Source organism: Chinchilla lanigera, unplaced genomic scaffold, assembly GCF_000276665.1.
Source record: "Chinchilla lanigera isolate Chin_1 unplaced genomic scaffold, ChiLan1.0 scaffold00017, whole genome shotgun sequence".
NCBI lineage: Eukaryota > Metazoa > Chordata > Mammalia > Rodentia > Chinchillidae > Chinchilla > Chinchilla lanigera.
The window spans coordinates 15,509,494-15,527,099 of NW_004955418.1; the positions used below are offsets into that span (position 1 = coordinate 15,509,494).

The 17,606-nt window shown below is 39.9% G+C and overlaps 1 protein-coding gene across 2 annotated transcripts in view; it reads left to right on the forward strand.

Moving 5' to 3' along the window:
• Positions 1 to 92: 92 nt before the first annotated feature.
• Positions 93 to 17,606, forward strand: part of Lix1 (limb and CNS expressed 1) — a 65,474-nt gene continuing 47,960 nt past the window's right edge. The window contains exon 1 of one of the 2 annotated variants that reach the window (XM_013513047.1): positions 93 to 1,819. In XM_013513047.1, coding sequence (XP_013368501.1) covers positions 1,726 to 1,819 — 94 coding nt within the window. In that variant the 5' untranslated portion in view covers positions 93 to 1,725. Of the gene's footprint in view, positions 1,820 to 15,051; positions 15,362 to 17,606 lie in introns of those variants that run through there. The other variant, XM_005382220.2, reaches the window with a different exon arrangement.

Consider the following 17,606-nt stretch of genomic DNA (forward strand, 5'->3'; position numbering starts at 1 on the left):
GACTTTTCTCAATGTATAATGTGGTTAAACTTGACTGGGTCAGCTTGTCTTGAGAACTGCCCAGGGGATTGGCGAGGTGGACTTCTGGGTATGTCTGGGTGGGTGGTGGAGGCATGACTTTGATGTCCGTATCTTGTCCCTCACCCCTTCCTCTCTGATGTTGCTGCCCTGCTTTGCTTCCCTGCTGCCATGAACTGAGCAGCTTTGCTGCACTGTACCCTTCTGCCACGAAGTTTGTGCTTTGGAGCCTGCCGATCATGGACCAAATCCTCCGAAACCATGAGCCAAATCGAACCTCTTCTTTAAGTTGTGGGTATCAGCATGGTGTCCAGCAACAAGAAGGCCAAACAGAAAATTGGTACAAGCAGTGTGGTATTTGCTGAGACTGTGCCTGACCATGTGATTTAGAAGCCTTTGGAACTTGTTTGCAGGACAGGTTTGGAAAGGTGTGGAGACAGGGCTAGAGAAGCAATAGAATGCTGTGTGCAGAGCCAGATGGGTGATTCTCATCAGAGGTTAGAAGACCAGATGCATATAGATATGCAGACAGTAAAATACCAGGCTCAGGAAGTTTCATTTGGGAATAAGAATTTCATTGACAGTTGGCCTAGAGCCCATGTGTGTTACACTCTGGTAAAAAATTTGTCTACGTTTTGCCTGTGTCCTAAAACCTTGTGGGAGACTGAGATTAAGGGTAGTAGACTGATACGGCAGAGGAAATTTTAATGTAGTCCAACATTCAGGTAGTGGCATGGGAACTGCTGACTGCCTGTAGCCAGGTTTATGGTGTAAATTGATCAGAAAAGAGCAGAAAAATTTGAAGAACATAAATTTTGGTCTCAAAGCAAGCATATAAAGTTGAAGCCAAAGGAGGAGCTGTTGCTGAGGATATTAATGCCATTAAAAATAAACCAATTACCTTTTACAGGACCAAGAAAAAAAGATGGTATTGAGGGACATCTCAGAAATCAGCAAGACCACATCTAACAAAGACTCAAGAGTGTACATGCAAAAAACCTTTCCTTTGAGAAGAGAGTCCCTGGGACCCCTGCTCAAGAAGGTCCTCCTAGGGAATTGGTTCCCCAAGATTTATTTCACTATGCTTAGCTATCTAGGCACTTGGCAACCACTGCACTCATAATCCAAAGGACGCTGGTTCCTGCTGCTGACACCATGCCTTGGCATCATCCACATAATGGTGATTTTACCTGGATGCAGAATGTAATGGTTGTGGGCTCAGGTTTCCACCCATGTTTCAAAGGAAGGCCCTGGAGGCCAGGGAAGGAGTCACTGAGGGGTCATGTGTCACACTATGGGAATGAAAGCAAAGGTGGCGTGTAGACCCTGGGAACTTCAAGATGCCAGAAACATGGAACATCTACTAAGGAAAGCTGTAAATCATGAGTTGAACCAGCTCAAGAGGGGCTTTGTAGGCTACAAACAGCAAGGCCAAAGGGATAGGGCCACTCAAGTTCTCTGGACCTCTTATGGTGTGTCACCATCATGCATCTTGCATGCTGGATGCAGAGCTAAAAAACTTAATGGTCTTCAAGTTTTTTGTTGCATCCTGCGCAGCTCTTGAAGTTCTGAGGGGTTGGGAGGTGACAGGATGGAAAAAATAAGCTAAGAGACAAAAGCTTAGGTCTGGTGGAGCCCTCTAGTTGGGAGAAAGAAACTGCTCAACCACTATAGGGGCATTTATACATTTGACAAAGTTGGTGTCACATGACACAGCTTTGCCTAGCAACTGATTGTTTGGATTGGCCTGGGGCTTGGTGTTCTCTAGACTACAGCAGCTTGATCACTTGGCTTGCCTCAGGTACTCTGTTCTCTAATTGGCCTTGTCTCGCCCCCACAATATCCAGCTTTAGCTGCTCCCTACAGGTTTTAGTCTTACTTTGGTCCTATTCTTGTCTATTCCCTTATTCCTCCCTTTTGGAATGAGAACATTTACCCTGTGCTGTTATACCTCAGAATTACATAACTTGATTTTAGTTTTGTGGAGCTTCACACCTAAGAGTTTGCCTGGAGTTTCAGAAGAAGCTCTGACTTGGACTTTTGAAAAATGCTGGAACTCTTGAGATTTGAGGGAGGGATTATTATGTTCTCGATTATATGCAAGATAGTTGTCACATGTTGGGCAGCATTACCAACTTGTTATTGTGTTTATTTGGAGACTGGACTAAAGAGTCTGGTGTCAAGTTTATAGGGTGAAATATGGTGGTTATGCTTGATTGGGTCGACTGGATTGGTTTGGGAACTGCCCAGGTTGATGAGGCAGACTTCTGGGCATCTTTGGGTGACTCATGAAAACATGACCTGAGTCATGGGTCTGTATCTGGTCCCTTCCCTTCTCTGATGCTGCTCCTCTACTCTGTTTCTTAACCTCCATGAACTAAACATCTTCGCTCTGCTAGACTCGTGCACCATGGTATTCCTGCCTTGGAGCCTCTTACCGGGGACTAGACCACCTAAGCCAAATCTCTCCTTCTTCAAGCTGTGGATAAAAAAGGTATTGTGTCCAGCAAAAGGAAAGCTAATATATATCCTCAAAAGAATTATAGGAATTCAGCAAAGGCAATCCATTTTTTTATTTAGAAGACAGGTAAATCTGATCATTATTTTTCAAAAAATACTTTATTGGGGTATTTGCATACAGTATTTCTAAAAATCTCAATTACTGCTTTTTGTAGTTTTTGCTCTCTGCCAAGAATAGATAAATTACCTGGGTTCAAATTCCAGCTTTTTCACTTACTAGCTGAAACAACTTAAAGTAAGGTATAGTTCTCCATTCCTCTTCCCTGACTTTCTTACCGTAAAAATTGGATTCACAGCTACTTTGTACAGTTGTTTTGAGGACTACATAAAATAATGCACCTAAAGCCATAAGACCAGTGCCTAGCACATTATAAGCATTTAATAAAGCATTAACTATCAGAATGATAATTATAATGACATTTGTATTTCTGAAATTCTGCGAACTCAATTCCTTTTATTTGGCCATTGGAAATGTTAACTGTCTTTTTGCTTTTAATCTTTAGAAGTAAGACTAACAATAGTGCATAATTTACTTCATCAGTTAATTAATGGATTACCACATAATCTCCTTACCTCAGCTGTGTGGTCCCAGGAACAGAATCTTGACATAGTCTCACCATGGTTTTTACAATTGGCAGCTTTACATAGGACTGAGTAGAAGTGGAAGAATTTGGGGCAGGAACTGGTAGAGGGAATGAGTGAAATGTTCTTCCTCATTTTCTTATATGGGTGAGTCTAGAACATGTTTTCACCTCAGCATTAACAAGTACTTACTGCAGGAAATAAAATTCCTGCAATGGTCCCTTCTTTAGGGACTTTATGATTCAGTGAGACACAAAGATGGGTGCATAAGTACATACACGGGATGATAAGTCTTTTCAGCGTCCTTGAGTAGAGTACAGGGTGACCGCCTGTGGAGAAGGTGACCACTAGGTGGCAGTGTCACCCATGAGATTTCCTTAAATTATTGCTTCTGTGATTATGACAGAGGGAATATTGTAGATGCTTTTCCAAGATTGATAGACATTGAGTTCTTTCACCTTTGCAAAATTAACTATGCTGGCTATTTGTAATGTAATTATCCAGTAAGTTCATTCGACTATATAGATACAAAAAAGTATCAGATTCAGTTTCTGAAAATTAGGCTCATTTTGGAAATATATAGACCTACTTTAAGTTTTACATATGCTTTTAAGCTCAGGCATTCACTTTTATACTGTGAGCATTTTATAACCTAAAGTAACATTAAAAGCAGCTTAATTGAACCACAGAATGTTTATTTTGGAATACATTTTCTTATATTCAGAGTGTTGAAAGTAATTGGGAATAAAATGATTATGATGTCATCCTGCTTGGCCTCACTAAGTTGACTGAGTCAACTTGTGGGGACCCAGTGCATGAAAAGCTTGTTGCTGTTAGAAAAGCAGAGAAGGCAAATATGCACGGGTGTTAATCTTAATAGCTTGCTGTTTCATGTGGGCCACAAAACAAACTCCCATCTGAAATGGAGGCCTCATTTGGACAAAGATTAGTTGTAGCTACTGAAGACTTAGTAACAAGTGATATATTTAGGAATTTAATTTTCTTCTGAGTTATGTGTGTTTGATAACTAGGGTCCAATCACAATAGTTATTTGAAAAGATGTGTTGGGGTAGTAATTAATTAGAAGTTAGAGAATTTGCCCTATCAGACAACTCTCACATTTTAAAATATCTGTAGTAAACCATAAGCAAAAACAAAATGGAAGTCTACTCAGTGTACCAAATCTGAATTTATGATTTTAAACCTATGCAGGCTTGAGGGTATAGCTCAGATAGAGGGCTTGCCTGGCATGCACAGGGCCGTAAGTTTCTTCTACAGCACGTCAAATTAGATAGATAGATAGATAGATAGATAGATAGATAGATAGATAATAGGTAGGTAGGTAGATAATAGGTAGATAGATAATAGGTAGATAGGTAAATAGTGATAGATAATATGTAGGTAGGTAGGTAGATAATAGGTAGATAGATGATAGATAATAGGTAGATAGATTGATAGATAAATAGATAATAGATACAAGATAGATAGATAATAGGTAGGTAAATAGGTAGACAGATAGATAGACAGGCAGACAGACATCCAGAATTCTCAATTTGAATCCCGGTTCGACCACTTAAATCTCATGTATCGGGGCTGGGGATTTAGCTCAGCAGCAAAAGCGCCTGCCTGGCAAGCGCAAGGTCGTGAGTTTGGTTCCTGGTACCGGAGAAAAACCAAAAAACAAAAAAAAAAAAAAAAAAAAAAAAAAAATCATGTATCTTCTGTAGCTTTTCTAACTTAGCATTTCCAGCTTGTGCACGGGAGAAGCTGCACAGTGCCTGTCAGGGGTGTCGTGAGGAGCACATGAAACACCTTAGTGTCTGCTGTACACTTTAGTAAAGTGACATGGCTTCTTCAGGTTGCCAAAAGAAAGGTTGCACAGCCCCTTTCCTGGTCTCTGAGACGATACCCAACACCTACACCTTGAGAAGAGGTTGATTGTGCCTCACAGTTTAGAGAGGTCTCCATCTATAGCCAGCTGTCTCCGGGGCAGAGGCAGCATGGTGGAAGGGCATACCACGAAGGCAGAAAGCTGTTCAATTTATGGAACCGGAAGGAGTGTTTAAGGGAGGAGCCGGAAAGGGAGAGGCACCCTCCCAGGTCATGGCCAGAGTGACCCACCTCTCCAGACCAGAGCCACCCTAATAACCAGCCACCTTTCCAAAGCCCACCTGTGAGTGCAGGAGGCACTGGGGCTCATCTAGATACAGACACAACACAGAGAAACCATCTTTCTTATCTTTAGGGTCACTGTTACTTGAACCACAGTTTTTGTTGCGTATCTATCAAGACTCCCAGTCCAAGCGTCGCTCGGTGACAGCACATGTGAGGGCCTGGGTTCAGTGCCCACCAACCTCAAACACAAACTAAACAGGTGCTATGCTGGTCGCCTTTGTGCAGTCCACTTAGTCTCTGCATTAAGGATTTTACTACAAAATTCTCGCTTATATTCTGTACTGGTAGCCATCACTTTGTATTGGTGGGTATTGAACTGTTCCTCAACACACAGCTGTCTGAGCATTCCCCAAAATCATAAAAATGTTCCAAGGGTACAATCAGAGAATTAAAACACCCTAAGAGAACTGTTTTGGCCAAATACTTAGTAAATTTTCTGGCAAAATAAATATCTGCCCAATTAAAGAGCCTTATTGATGCTGCCCTCCAGGTTCACCTGTCACTCACAAAGAAGAGGGGAAGAGTTCATTAGTCTTTGGTCTAGCTCTTCCTGAGTGATAGGGTTATTTCACTGTCACATACTCAATATTCTGAGTGTGCAGAGGGTCACCATGCATGTACTTCAGCCACAGAACATCTGGAGAGCATCAGACTATATCTCAGTTTGCCCTTGGTTTGCTTTATAAAGTACTGGAGTTATCTTACACCACTGCAGAAGGAGCTGGAGATGACAGAAGTTCGTGACAACCATGCATTCGTTACACAGCTGTATTATAGCCAGTAGCATGGCCATAACTCCAAGACATACAACTCTTAAAGAAAACTATCATTTTCAAAGACATGTATGTTGTTATAAGGTGAAGATTTTCTTTTACTTCAATGTAAATAAGGATGGCATTGAAATTAATACTTACATATTTAGAGTCAAATAATTACAGGGTCAATTCCTTTGAAGTAATTGAGACACATAGCACAACATACGCTTCCCTTAAAAGAGGGGGGATTACATTTTTTAATCAACCTCTTGAAATAAATGAATTAAAAATCAAGAACAAAATAAAACAAAACTGCTTGCTATAATTCTGCTATTGACAAAAAATTGGCCTAGACAAGAAGAAAAATACATGTTCTTTACACATCAGTTTTCCAACTGTTTGGTAGTGTGGGAAGTTGTAAGGGGGGAGGGTACACAGGGTCATTCATATGGTACCCCTCCACACAAAACACAGGTTTTTAAGGTGCAGGTTTTTTGCTAGCTGAAAATCTCCATGGTATTTGTTAAGACAGAAATAAATCCACAGAACAACTGTAAAAGACAGTCTAATTAGTTAGCTTATAAGTAGGCAGCCCATAAGAGACAGGGCCTAAGATACAGTCAGGTGGTTACAAAGAAAATAGCATAGACACGGAGTTAAGAACTAATTCAAGCCATACAGTCAAACTTAGAAATGTAAATGCCAACACAGGAAAATGGATAAAAAGCTAAGAACCCTAACTCCCAGGAAAGAAAACTTCTTAGATAGAATATGCTTAGTTAACTTGGTTAACCCCTCCCTACTTCTGGGCTGGACTTTAAGAAACTTAGAAATGCAGAATAACCAGTTTCCTTTGAACTCGGTTGCTGATTTCTTTAAATTCTACATTATGAAGCCTAAACCCCAACTGCTTATTCTAAACACAAAGAGCCATCTGTGATAGGGGATCACTAGGTAACTAAACAAGGCCCCTCTTCTGCTCATCCATGTAAGACCACAACAAAACACTCCAGAGTGTGGCTTCCAGGACCCCTCCTGCACACACACCAGGAACTATTTTTCTTCTTGCTTCCAACAAACACTCCCCTAACTTCCTCTTTTTTGTCCACAGTTTAACTCTTTTGACTTAGTGAGACATGCTCAGTTTGTACAGTGATAGCTGTTCCGCAACTATGTGACAATATAAAGTAAATTCTACTGAAACCCTTGCTAGCAGCTTTGCTGCTAAGGAAATTCCAGAGATGGTCTTAGTGAAAGGCCAGTGTTATTAGAGGAGTGGTTTTGTGGAAAGGAGATTTGATAGAATAGGTAAACTGAAAAAGAAGGACCCTCCAAAGGAGGAGACATGCAGAAAATCTAGGAAACAAATGAGTGCAGTATGCTTGCTGTGCAAGAGTTGCAGAAAGAGTCGTATGTAGCAAAGGACCAAACTTAAGATGATTATTTTTTAAATTTTAAGTTGATTTTAAGGAGTCAAAGGGAGCACTAAGCTTAGAAAATGTATCAGTTTCTTTTTTAAATTTTTTTATTTTAAAAATTAAAAAAAAATTTTAAACTGACTAAACAACAATGAAGACAAAATCAAAACAACACAAAAACAGCAAAAATGATACTGAATTGGACGGAACCTGGACTAGAACCTAAAAGCTTGCCTAGTTAGAAGCTTAAGTTTTAAGGTAGAGACAATCTGTAATCGAATGTATTTTGTTATACTAGTTACTGAGATTCTGAGTTTGCTTCTTATTAAACACAGGTGAAGACAACTTTAGATATAAAATTACTTGCCCAAAGTTACAGTAAGTACGTTGGGACACAGCAGAAGGGAACAATAGAACTGGACTAATGAAACGCTGAGGGTAGAAAGCCAACATATTTAGGTAGTTTAGAGCCCTGGAGGTCTCACCTGCAAAGCCACTAAGTTCCACAAAATTGGACTTGTCCTCCTCGTTCTGCGGGGTATGAGAAGAGACAGTCCTCACAACCAGCATCCGAGTTCCACCTTCCACAAATTTTCCTCACTTCTCGGGAGAGAAAGCTTCCTTCTGTAGTAAAGCTACAGCTCACACACCCAAGAAATCCAATCCCAATAGACTAAAGTCCTCCATGGGACCACTTACGGGTACTTTTTAAGGAGGGGGCAGTGTGGGCAGGGTACTTTCTCCTTGAGCTCCAGGCTGCAGAGGTAATTTGTGAGAATCAGAACTTATTACTCTAGAACTTGGTCTTTCTCCAGTTTCGAGCTTATGCAAAAATAGGCCCCCTTGCCGTGCAGTTTCCTATTCCTCCTTCTTTAAACAAATTTTAGAAAGAAATAATGTTTCTTCTTTGTCAGCAGAACGCACACTAAGTACAGTGCTCTTGTTAAGACTGCATAGGAAGCGAAGTGGAAATTACAGTTTACAGTGTGAAATGGATGGGCACAAGGCTTTTATCTTAATGTAAGCATGTCCATAAATGTAGCTGGAATTGAATTAAGAGTGCACTGATGGGGCACGCTTTACAGGAAGCTTCATCGGAAATATATGGAGTTGTGAAATTATTGGGGGCTGGAACCTAACATCGTCAACTAATCTCAGGCTTAAGTCATTTGTTTATAACCAATAAACATTCTCCCTTTGTTTGTTTTAACCTAATACTTTTTTTCTTAGTCTATATATTCATTTTAATGGGCTCGTTATTTCTGCAAAGACTCAGGCAAGCTATATGACTCATACCTCCAGAATGTGACTTTAAGGAATAAAAAGGGCAGCTCTTGAACCAGTAAGCAATGGGTCTCACCCCTCGCACACCCTTAGAGCAGACCTCACTGTCTTCACGAGAGGAGTAGCCCAGAGACCCCGCTGGAGGGCAGATGGTTCTTTTAGGATCAATCTGATCACTGCATAGCTACATCTTATATAAAGTTTTCTTCTGAACGGTCAGTGATATAAATTCCTGTTCCAGAGGGGCATGTCTGAAATAATAGAAGGAGATGAACAAATAATTAGAGTAACTTTTATGAAAGAAAATATTGTTGTAAAAGCCACTGGCAAAATCCACCCCAAATTCAAACCAAAGATTTAAAAAGTATTCCTTTCAAAATATATATTATGCTGGAGGTCAGCCAACTACAGTTTAAAATATCAGTTCAGTTTTCATGAACACATATCTAATGACTAAAGGCCTTGACATCATTATCTCCAACCTTATAATTTAGAGCATCCAAATTCTCCCAGCTGTAAGTAATTCTGAATTTATCACTCTCTCCCACACCCTCAGACACACTCTCGAACAAAGCTTTGGCCCTTCTTTGTCAGTTCCATGTTTAGCCCAGCCCATCTCCAGAAGAATCTGGAAGCAGTTCCCATAGCTCATTTCCCATGGTCTGTGTGAACTAGTGAAACCTCCCCAAAGATATCTATGGCCTCTACAGATTTTCTTAAAGAATCAGTAGTGCTTCTCTTAAAGAGAAATGCCAAGTCAGGGTTGGATAATTTGTTACATAAGACTATCAAGATAGCATGGGTTTATGCAAGGGCCACAAATATATGTCACGTAAAGCAGTATACGGCAATCAGAAGGCTTAGGTAAATGAGAGATATATTTTCATTGTGTTTTCTAGTGCTGAGCTTTGATGCTGCCCTGGCAAAGACAAGGGGCAGTTTACTAGTGCCTTTTTCAAAGTTTTTGGTAAAAATCAAGAAAGGTATATTTCCTTAATTTATAGATGAGCTAATCATTTCTCTAGTTATTTTTCATGTATTTCAACAGATTACTTCCTTTACAGATTACTTCTTAGTGATTTTTTTTTGAGACAGGGTCTCACTATGTAGTTCAGGCTAGTTTTGAACTCACTATGTAGCCCAGGGTGGCCTCAAACTTGTGGTGGTACTCCTGCCACAGCTCCTCAGTGCTGAGATTACAGGCATGCACCACCTTGGCTGGCTTATTGATGATTTTCCAAAGGTAGTGAAATATAAATGAGAAAAGTCTATGATAAAATTCTGTTACTTTTGTTTTTAAACTCCCTACAGAAATCATCTATAGTTGCCTTTCCAGCTGACCTTTGCTTAAATACCTGACTCAAATATCTCACTGGTTCCTTCCAGTAGACAGCAAGCAAATGAACACCAAGCAGTTGTTCATCCCTTTAACTTGTTTCTTCCGGTTGGCAGTAAACAAAGGTGATGTTAACCAGCTGTTCATTCCTCCTACTGGTCTCTTTCTACGTGAGGCTAAATAAAGCTGACAGGAAGTAGTCATTATTCATTACTTCTGCAGAGTCAGCTTTTTCCAGCCCCTTCCCCTAATGCTTCCCTTCCCCCCCACCCTTAGAAGCTTCTAGAACAGAGCATCAACCTGCTTTTGCCAGTGCCACGTTTATCCTTTCCAATTCCCTCCACCCATCTCTCATAAAATCTGGACAGACTTCCTGTCAGTCACTCCCCATTATTTCTAGAAATTATTCACTCTCTATACTAACATTTTTATCTGTATCACTTTAATGTTTTTCATTTCGTCCTAAATCCTAAATGCTTAAGAAGGCATTAACAAATAAGGGAAGAAAATATTTCAGGGAAAATAATCTTTTGAAATTTCTATCAGGGCCCTCCCCCTCCCTCAGTTCCCTCCCTCTTTAGGGATGGGTAGTGTAGATCAGCTTAGGCTCAGTTGCTCCAATCCTATTCTTCGGGGGCTACAGGCCCTGACCTTAAATCTTGTGGTGTTTGGAGGCCTCACCAACCTCAGCTCCAGGTGACAGCTTCATTCTCCTGCCTTGCTGACCCTGGTTTCTTCCTCCAAAGTGGAGCACATTATAGCATGACCAGGGGAGTCCTTCCTGTGTTAAAGATGATTTTTTGATATATCTATTATGTAATGGGGTGCCCACCTCCTTATCATATCTATAACTGTAACAAGCTGTAGAAAAACAAATCCATTATTGAGTGACAGGAATGAAATTTTCTTACCACCAAGATTGCCTCCATATATTTTTACTGTTGCCCTAGGCATGAAATAGCGCAATGTGTACCGCCTGAGCTTTGCATCTTCTCAAAGAGTTCCGCTCTCCCTGGGAGCTTGGTAAGCATGCTGCTGCCCGGAGCCCTCCTTCTTCATCACTGAGTGATAAGGTTTGACCAATGTGATGTGAGCTGGGGTGCCCTTTCCCATCGTTTGGATTTGTATTCTAAGAGGATTTGTACGAACATCAATTTGGTTTTACCATAGTCATCTACCCTTGTTTTAATATTTTCTGTCTTTGGTGTAAGTCTTCAGAGGGTTGATGTTTATCTAGTAAATACAAATATCTATAGTAAAATATGGTTTTCTCAGGCTCTTCCATTTCCTTCCATTGTTGTTTACATCAGAGAAAGAGAATAGTAAAAAATCCACATAATTTTTTTCTGACTGTCTTACAACAGTACTTAAAGGTAAGAAGTCCTGATGAACATTCAAAGCAAAAAGGCATATGCAAAGTTTTAAGAAAATTTTTATTGAAAGATTGAGTTTAATGGAGAAAGTATGCTACCTAACTGGAATATTGTATAACTGACTTTGTTAGAATTGCTATTTTCATTGAGTGTAAGTCATTAAAGGTCACAATGTTCGTATAAACTTATCTGGCAAGCTGTTTTGGAGGCTCTCTGTGGTAATGCTCATATTTTTGCTTTCTCTAGAAAAATCTTGGGGAGGTTGAAGATTAGTTTTCTTATAAATTTGTTTTTTGCTATTTAAAAAAACTTTATTCATAAACAGGCACACAAAATTCATGAACTATCATTTTTCTTTTTAGAAGACACAAGACTAGAATTATTTTGGGACTCAATTATTTAGGACTCAGTCTTGATTACTGATATTTAAACTGTACTAATTTTTGTATTATCTACATTTACATTAAAACAGTACTAATAACTTTAAAAACCTAATGTTGTCTTCCTTGATTACCATTTAGCATGATTTCTTCTCAAATGTTTAAAATGAGTATACTTTGCGCTCTTTAATAGGAAAAAAACTATGCTACCAAAGCAAATCTATGATGTTTCTAAAAGTGTTTTTATTAAGCTTATAAAGGAATGTAATTTAGTATTTACCAAAAAAACAAATTCTTACTTTTTTCTGTAGTTGGTACCAACAGTGAGCATCTTTGAATTCATCATATTGATTTGTCTCTCAGCTTGATCAATGGATATGAGAGTAGCTTTAACAATAGAAGCGCTCGGTTTAAAAACCAGCCTAGCTTTTAAAAAATAAATAAATCACTTTCCAGAAAACTGGAAAATCTGTTATAATATCTGTACTTCTTTGTACAGCCATAGAATCATACATGAATGAAAACTGGGAGCCCAAGAAGATGAAGGGCTTTTTAAGGTCATACAGATAATAAAAATCAAACCCTATGTGGTGGATTGACAACGTGGTCAATTTATAACCCCCAGTTGAACTGAGTAAGCATGGTGCTGGGTGTAGGAGGCACACCTGAGGATCGTTGCCAGCAGCATAAGAGGTAGAATTGGAAAAGGAATTGGGCTGTTGCAAACTGAGGCTGGTAGAAGCTGTTGAGAGCCTGTTGGAAGCAGAGAGAAGCTGTAAGGAGCTGTTGGTTTTCTTGGATGAGCTCGTCATGCTGGCTTTCCTGATGAACTTGGCTGTTTTCATTCTCCAGGGAGCTCAGGACCTTGTTGTCACTGCAAATAGCTTCGGTTCACTTTGCAGGAGTTCTATTCCTCGCTCTGAGCATCGCTTCCTGGCTCGGGGGGGGGGGGGGGTGGGGGGAATGGTGCACTTCTCAGTCTCCTGGAGACCTTGTCACGTTAGCTTTCCTGATTGGAACTCGGCTGCCCTGATCCTTGGAGGAACTCAGGACCTCACTGTTGCTGAGGATGGCTATGGTACTCTTCGGGGAAGCTCTGGTTCTTATTTTGAGTGTCGCTTCCTGGCTCCAGTGCAGATCCCTCTTCCTGCGAGCACAGCTCCTTCGTCCCGCTGGCACAGACTTTCTAGATTCTACCACTGACCTTTGGACCTTCCCAGTGCAGATCCGTGAAACAGGCCTGCATGAGATATTGTTATGGGTTGTAGGCCTCCAGCTGGACTCGTGGGAGACATTGTTATGGATTCTAGGTCTTCAGCTGAACTCATGCAAGATATTATCGTGGGATCCAGGCCTCAGTTGAATTCTTTGCTCTTCAATGTGCAGAAAGATTTCTTGTACTCTCTTGTATATGATTCTTTCGGTGACTATCATAAATAATCTTATAAACTATGTGTCCTGTATTATAATGTTCACCTTGAAAAAAACCCCAAACCACAACACCCTAGATCTTGTTAATCCCAAATTCATTGTTCCTTCCACCACATTATGTAACCAAAATATGTATAAGCACTACTAGGATTCCATTTAAGCCCATAGAAATGGCCACTTACTGATTGAAATCATATATTGGCATGAATATATATAGATACTCATTCTCAATCAGTGTCTGGGTACCCTGAGCTGGTCCTATGTTTGTGTTTTGTGTGGCCCATACTCACTTCGGCATCTTCCAGTGATGATCATTTTTATAAGAACTATTTATTATAGCCCCAGTCCTTTCTTTTCATTACACCTCCCCTTCTACCAAGTGCTTGAAGAAATAGATCTTATGGAGGATATTTATTTTCATATAGTTCTTAAAGGACTGGTTTCAGTTTATCCTAAAACACAACATAAAATAGGGCATGATGTTATGCTTCTATAATCCCAGAACTCTGGGAGACTGAGGCAGGAGACTTACAAGTTTGAACATAGTCTGGGCAACTTGGTGCTTAGCAAAATCCTTTTTAAAAAAAAAAATTAAAAAATTTTTCAAAAGGGATGGGGATATAGCTCAGTGCAGCAGCCCTGGATTTAATCTCCAGGAAGAAACACACACAACACACACACACAATAATTATGGACTCTGAAAATCAGAAAAAAAAATTGGAAAACAATTTCTTGTGCCTAGTGCTGATTTTTTTGTTGGTACCAGGGACTAAATTAATGGTTTTGGCATTGAGCTACACCCCCAACTCTTTTCTAGTTTTTTAAAATTTTGAAACAGATTCTCATTTAGTCAGCAAATTGTCCAGGCTGGACTTTCTTTAGACTTCTAGAATGCTGAGATTACAGGTTTGTGCCACCACACCTGGCTGTCATGTAAAGATATTTTAAATAAAAGTGAAAAAGTCCACCACAACTCTTCAATAAATAGCATTGCCTGCACCCATTAAAATCCGTTATTTTATATATGGTATAATTCCTTACTATTGAAATGCAATCACATGACCTACTTCTGCCTCCTGTCAAAAGATGATTTAAAAAGTTGTTGTGGTGACACAGATCATAGAGGGGAAAAAAGAATCTCTGTTTCCTAAGATCTCTAGTGACTACCTTTATTCTTTGAAAAATATATTTTGCTTCTGAAATTTTTAACTGAAAGAATCATCATGAAATGAAGTGAATGATATCAGAATTAATTAAAGTCAACCTTGGGAATGATTTGCTTTGAAGGGTAAATAGAGAAGCAAATGTTCCCAGGCAAGCTGTAAGACAGTCCACTAGGTTTTTGCTGCCACTGCCCATCGGAAGTGACAATATTTTGTGTGGAGATGAGGTGGGGGACTAAACCACAGTTTGCAAAAGAGGGGCCCCTGAAATCATATACAAAGCACAATCTGGCTACAAGCACCATCCTTGTAATTCTCCTTTACTGAAGAAGAATTTAGATTATGTTGATTGTAATGAGCGCATATTGTTGGTAGTCTTGCGCTGTCTCAACATTACTGAGGAGATTTCCTTGAGAAATAAGTTTCTTGATTCTGTATTCTTCGGGGCAGCACCGTTGAACATGGAGAACAGAAAGAAATATCCAAATGAGAAAGCTGCTCAGCATTCAGGCAAAATCTGGTTGGAGAGGAAATCTGTTCCCATGATTAGCGAGCTTCCCCGGTTAGCCTGTAGGTGGGTGTGTTTAACAGAAAGAAGCAATGAGAAGCCGCCTGTCAGCCAGCCTTTCGAGCTAATTAGCTCAGCCTACAACAAAGATAAGTGAGCCTGCGAGGAGGGCCCCCTGAGGGGTCTTTAGATTCTGGGAAATGTCTGATTGGCAGATGTTAAAAGGGATTCTTTGGTAATCCAGTGCATCAATGAGCTGCACAAATTCAGTCCAGGACTGCAAGAATTCAGGCATGAGGACACTCTGTGCGGGAGGCGTACAGAGGCAGACCCGAGATGGACAGAACCTTGGAATCTCTGAGACACATTATTGCCCAAGCCTTGCCTCACAGAGACCCGGCCGTGGTCTTCAAAGACTGTAAGTACTGAAGGGGAAGTTTTTTGACTTTTTAGAAAATAGTCCTGTCTAGTCACATCCTATTGAAGTATGATTTCTTCTAAATCTCTGTAGTCCTGTGCTGTGGTCTAAGTGATATTTAACTTGTTCCTGAACTTCAGTCAGAAAAATGATTGCATTTCACCTACAGGCATGAGATGCTAGGTTATTTCACAGTGATACGTTTTGCTAACTGCTTAGAACTCCCTTCTAAAATCGGAAAACCTGCCAAGTCTTAATGAACTTTTCCAGATGATTTTTAAAGAAAGCCAGGCCAACTGGAGCTGAGATCAACACTAAAAATAACTTGGAAATGATAATAAAATATATCTCCATTTGTTAAACTGTTTAATTCTCCATCACGTATACTCATTATGGTAAACCAAGTATTGTGTTTATCTGAAAATTTTTGTGCAAATAAAATTTAATAATAAATCACCACTGAGCTCTTAAATTTTGAAAAGAAATGATTATAACACTTGAGTTAAAAGACCAATAAAATGAGAGGCTCCCAGTGCTAACAACAGTCCCCACCCCCACACCCCTTTGTTATAGCAAACTTATTAGAAAATCTCTTTTTAAATGATTATGGAAAAGAATTCAATCAGGTTTCCAATTCTAACAATACTATTAAACCATTTGTCATATAACTTCGTTTCTGGAACCAATTTGATTTCCTGCTGCTGCAAAACAGACTATCTTCACGTTGTATCTTATCTACTTTGGGTTTCATATTACAAAGGGCCTCTGAAATAGAACTTTGCTTTAGAACTGCCCAAAAGGTAAAATGCATATGGAATTTTCTTTTTAAGCTTCAATAGGTTGCAGCTTTCCTCCTTGTGAATCTAGTTATGTTTGTCTCCATCAAAACATCAATGGTTTGGATTTTTGCTTTCTGATTACTGAATAGCATTCCTTTCCAGATGTCCTTTTACTTTATACTTCTCATATGTATGATGAAGAAAGTGAAATGCAGAGCTATTTTTTCTATGAATTTTTCCTCTTAGAAATTAAATTGTAACCAATCTGCTCTCTAAGGCATAAAATAAAACCTCTTACTTTCTTTCTTTCTCTCTTTCTTTTTCTTTCTTTCTTTCTTCCTTAATATTGTCTTCAAGCATTTGTCAATTGCTATGCTAAAACTAATAAAAATCACTCCATCCCCTAGCCCAGCCTGGAGTCTATTCAGGCTTGGTATGTTTCTTTAAGTGAAAAGGAAAGAATGTCTCTCTCCTACAATAGCACTGAATTCCTAGTGAAAGATAAAAGGGCTCTTGGGCTGCCCAAGGCTTTGGATAAATTGTATAGGACCAGGGGACTTAGGCTAAGAGTTTGGAGAGTAGAAGCAGTAAAAAGAACTAGAGAGAAGATTTTTTTCTCTGAGCCCTCTCTAAATTTATGAAGTTTAAATCTAAAACTGTCTGGCCCACTTTTTCAGCTGAACTAAGTTCCAGCAATTGCTTACAATTTAGAGGAGAGAGCAGCATTTTTAAAGAGGAAAATAATAAAGTATCCGTGAAGTTCTGTCACCCAGACCTTTTCAGGCATTCTTTTATATGGAAAAACAAAACGGTTGTCCTAGCTTATGTATTTCTCTCATTAGCATAGAACCTAAATTTGACCACATAGCACTGTGGACTGCCGGTCTGCCCCTACCTGCCTGACCTAACTGGTGTGAGTAACTGCTGTTCCTTTCCCCTCTGGTTTTTCTAATTTGAAAAATGATAAAAGTAAGTGAAATGGCAAATTTCTGTACCAGGAGTTTTTATAACATGGAAACACATCCAACCACTCTCCATCCTCATGGAATAAGTGGGAATGGGTTTACTAACTTTCCAGGGCAGAACATCAAAAGTCTGGGGGCTAAGCCGGGCCTTGACAACCCATGGTGCTTCACATGCCAGAGCCTGGCACGTGGACTTCTCTGGCACACCCACAGGTTGCTGCCACCGCGCTCCTGCTGGCACTCGCGTCAAATGGCAGGTTCTGAGAAGCCCCCTCTCCTCCTCCTCACTCGTGGCTCCTCCCCACGACCACTCCCTGCAGTCTCTTTCTGCCAGAAGGGCTGAGCTCTTGTGCACATTGCTGCCAATTACTTAAGAAAAATTGGTACCTTGCTTTCCTGCAGCATGAAAAGCTGATCCAAGAGTTTTTAAAATCCAGACTAATTGAACAAAGAAGGAAGAAGAAAGAGAAGGAGGAGGAGGAGGAGGAGGAGGAGAAGAAG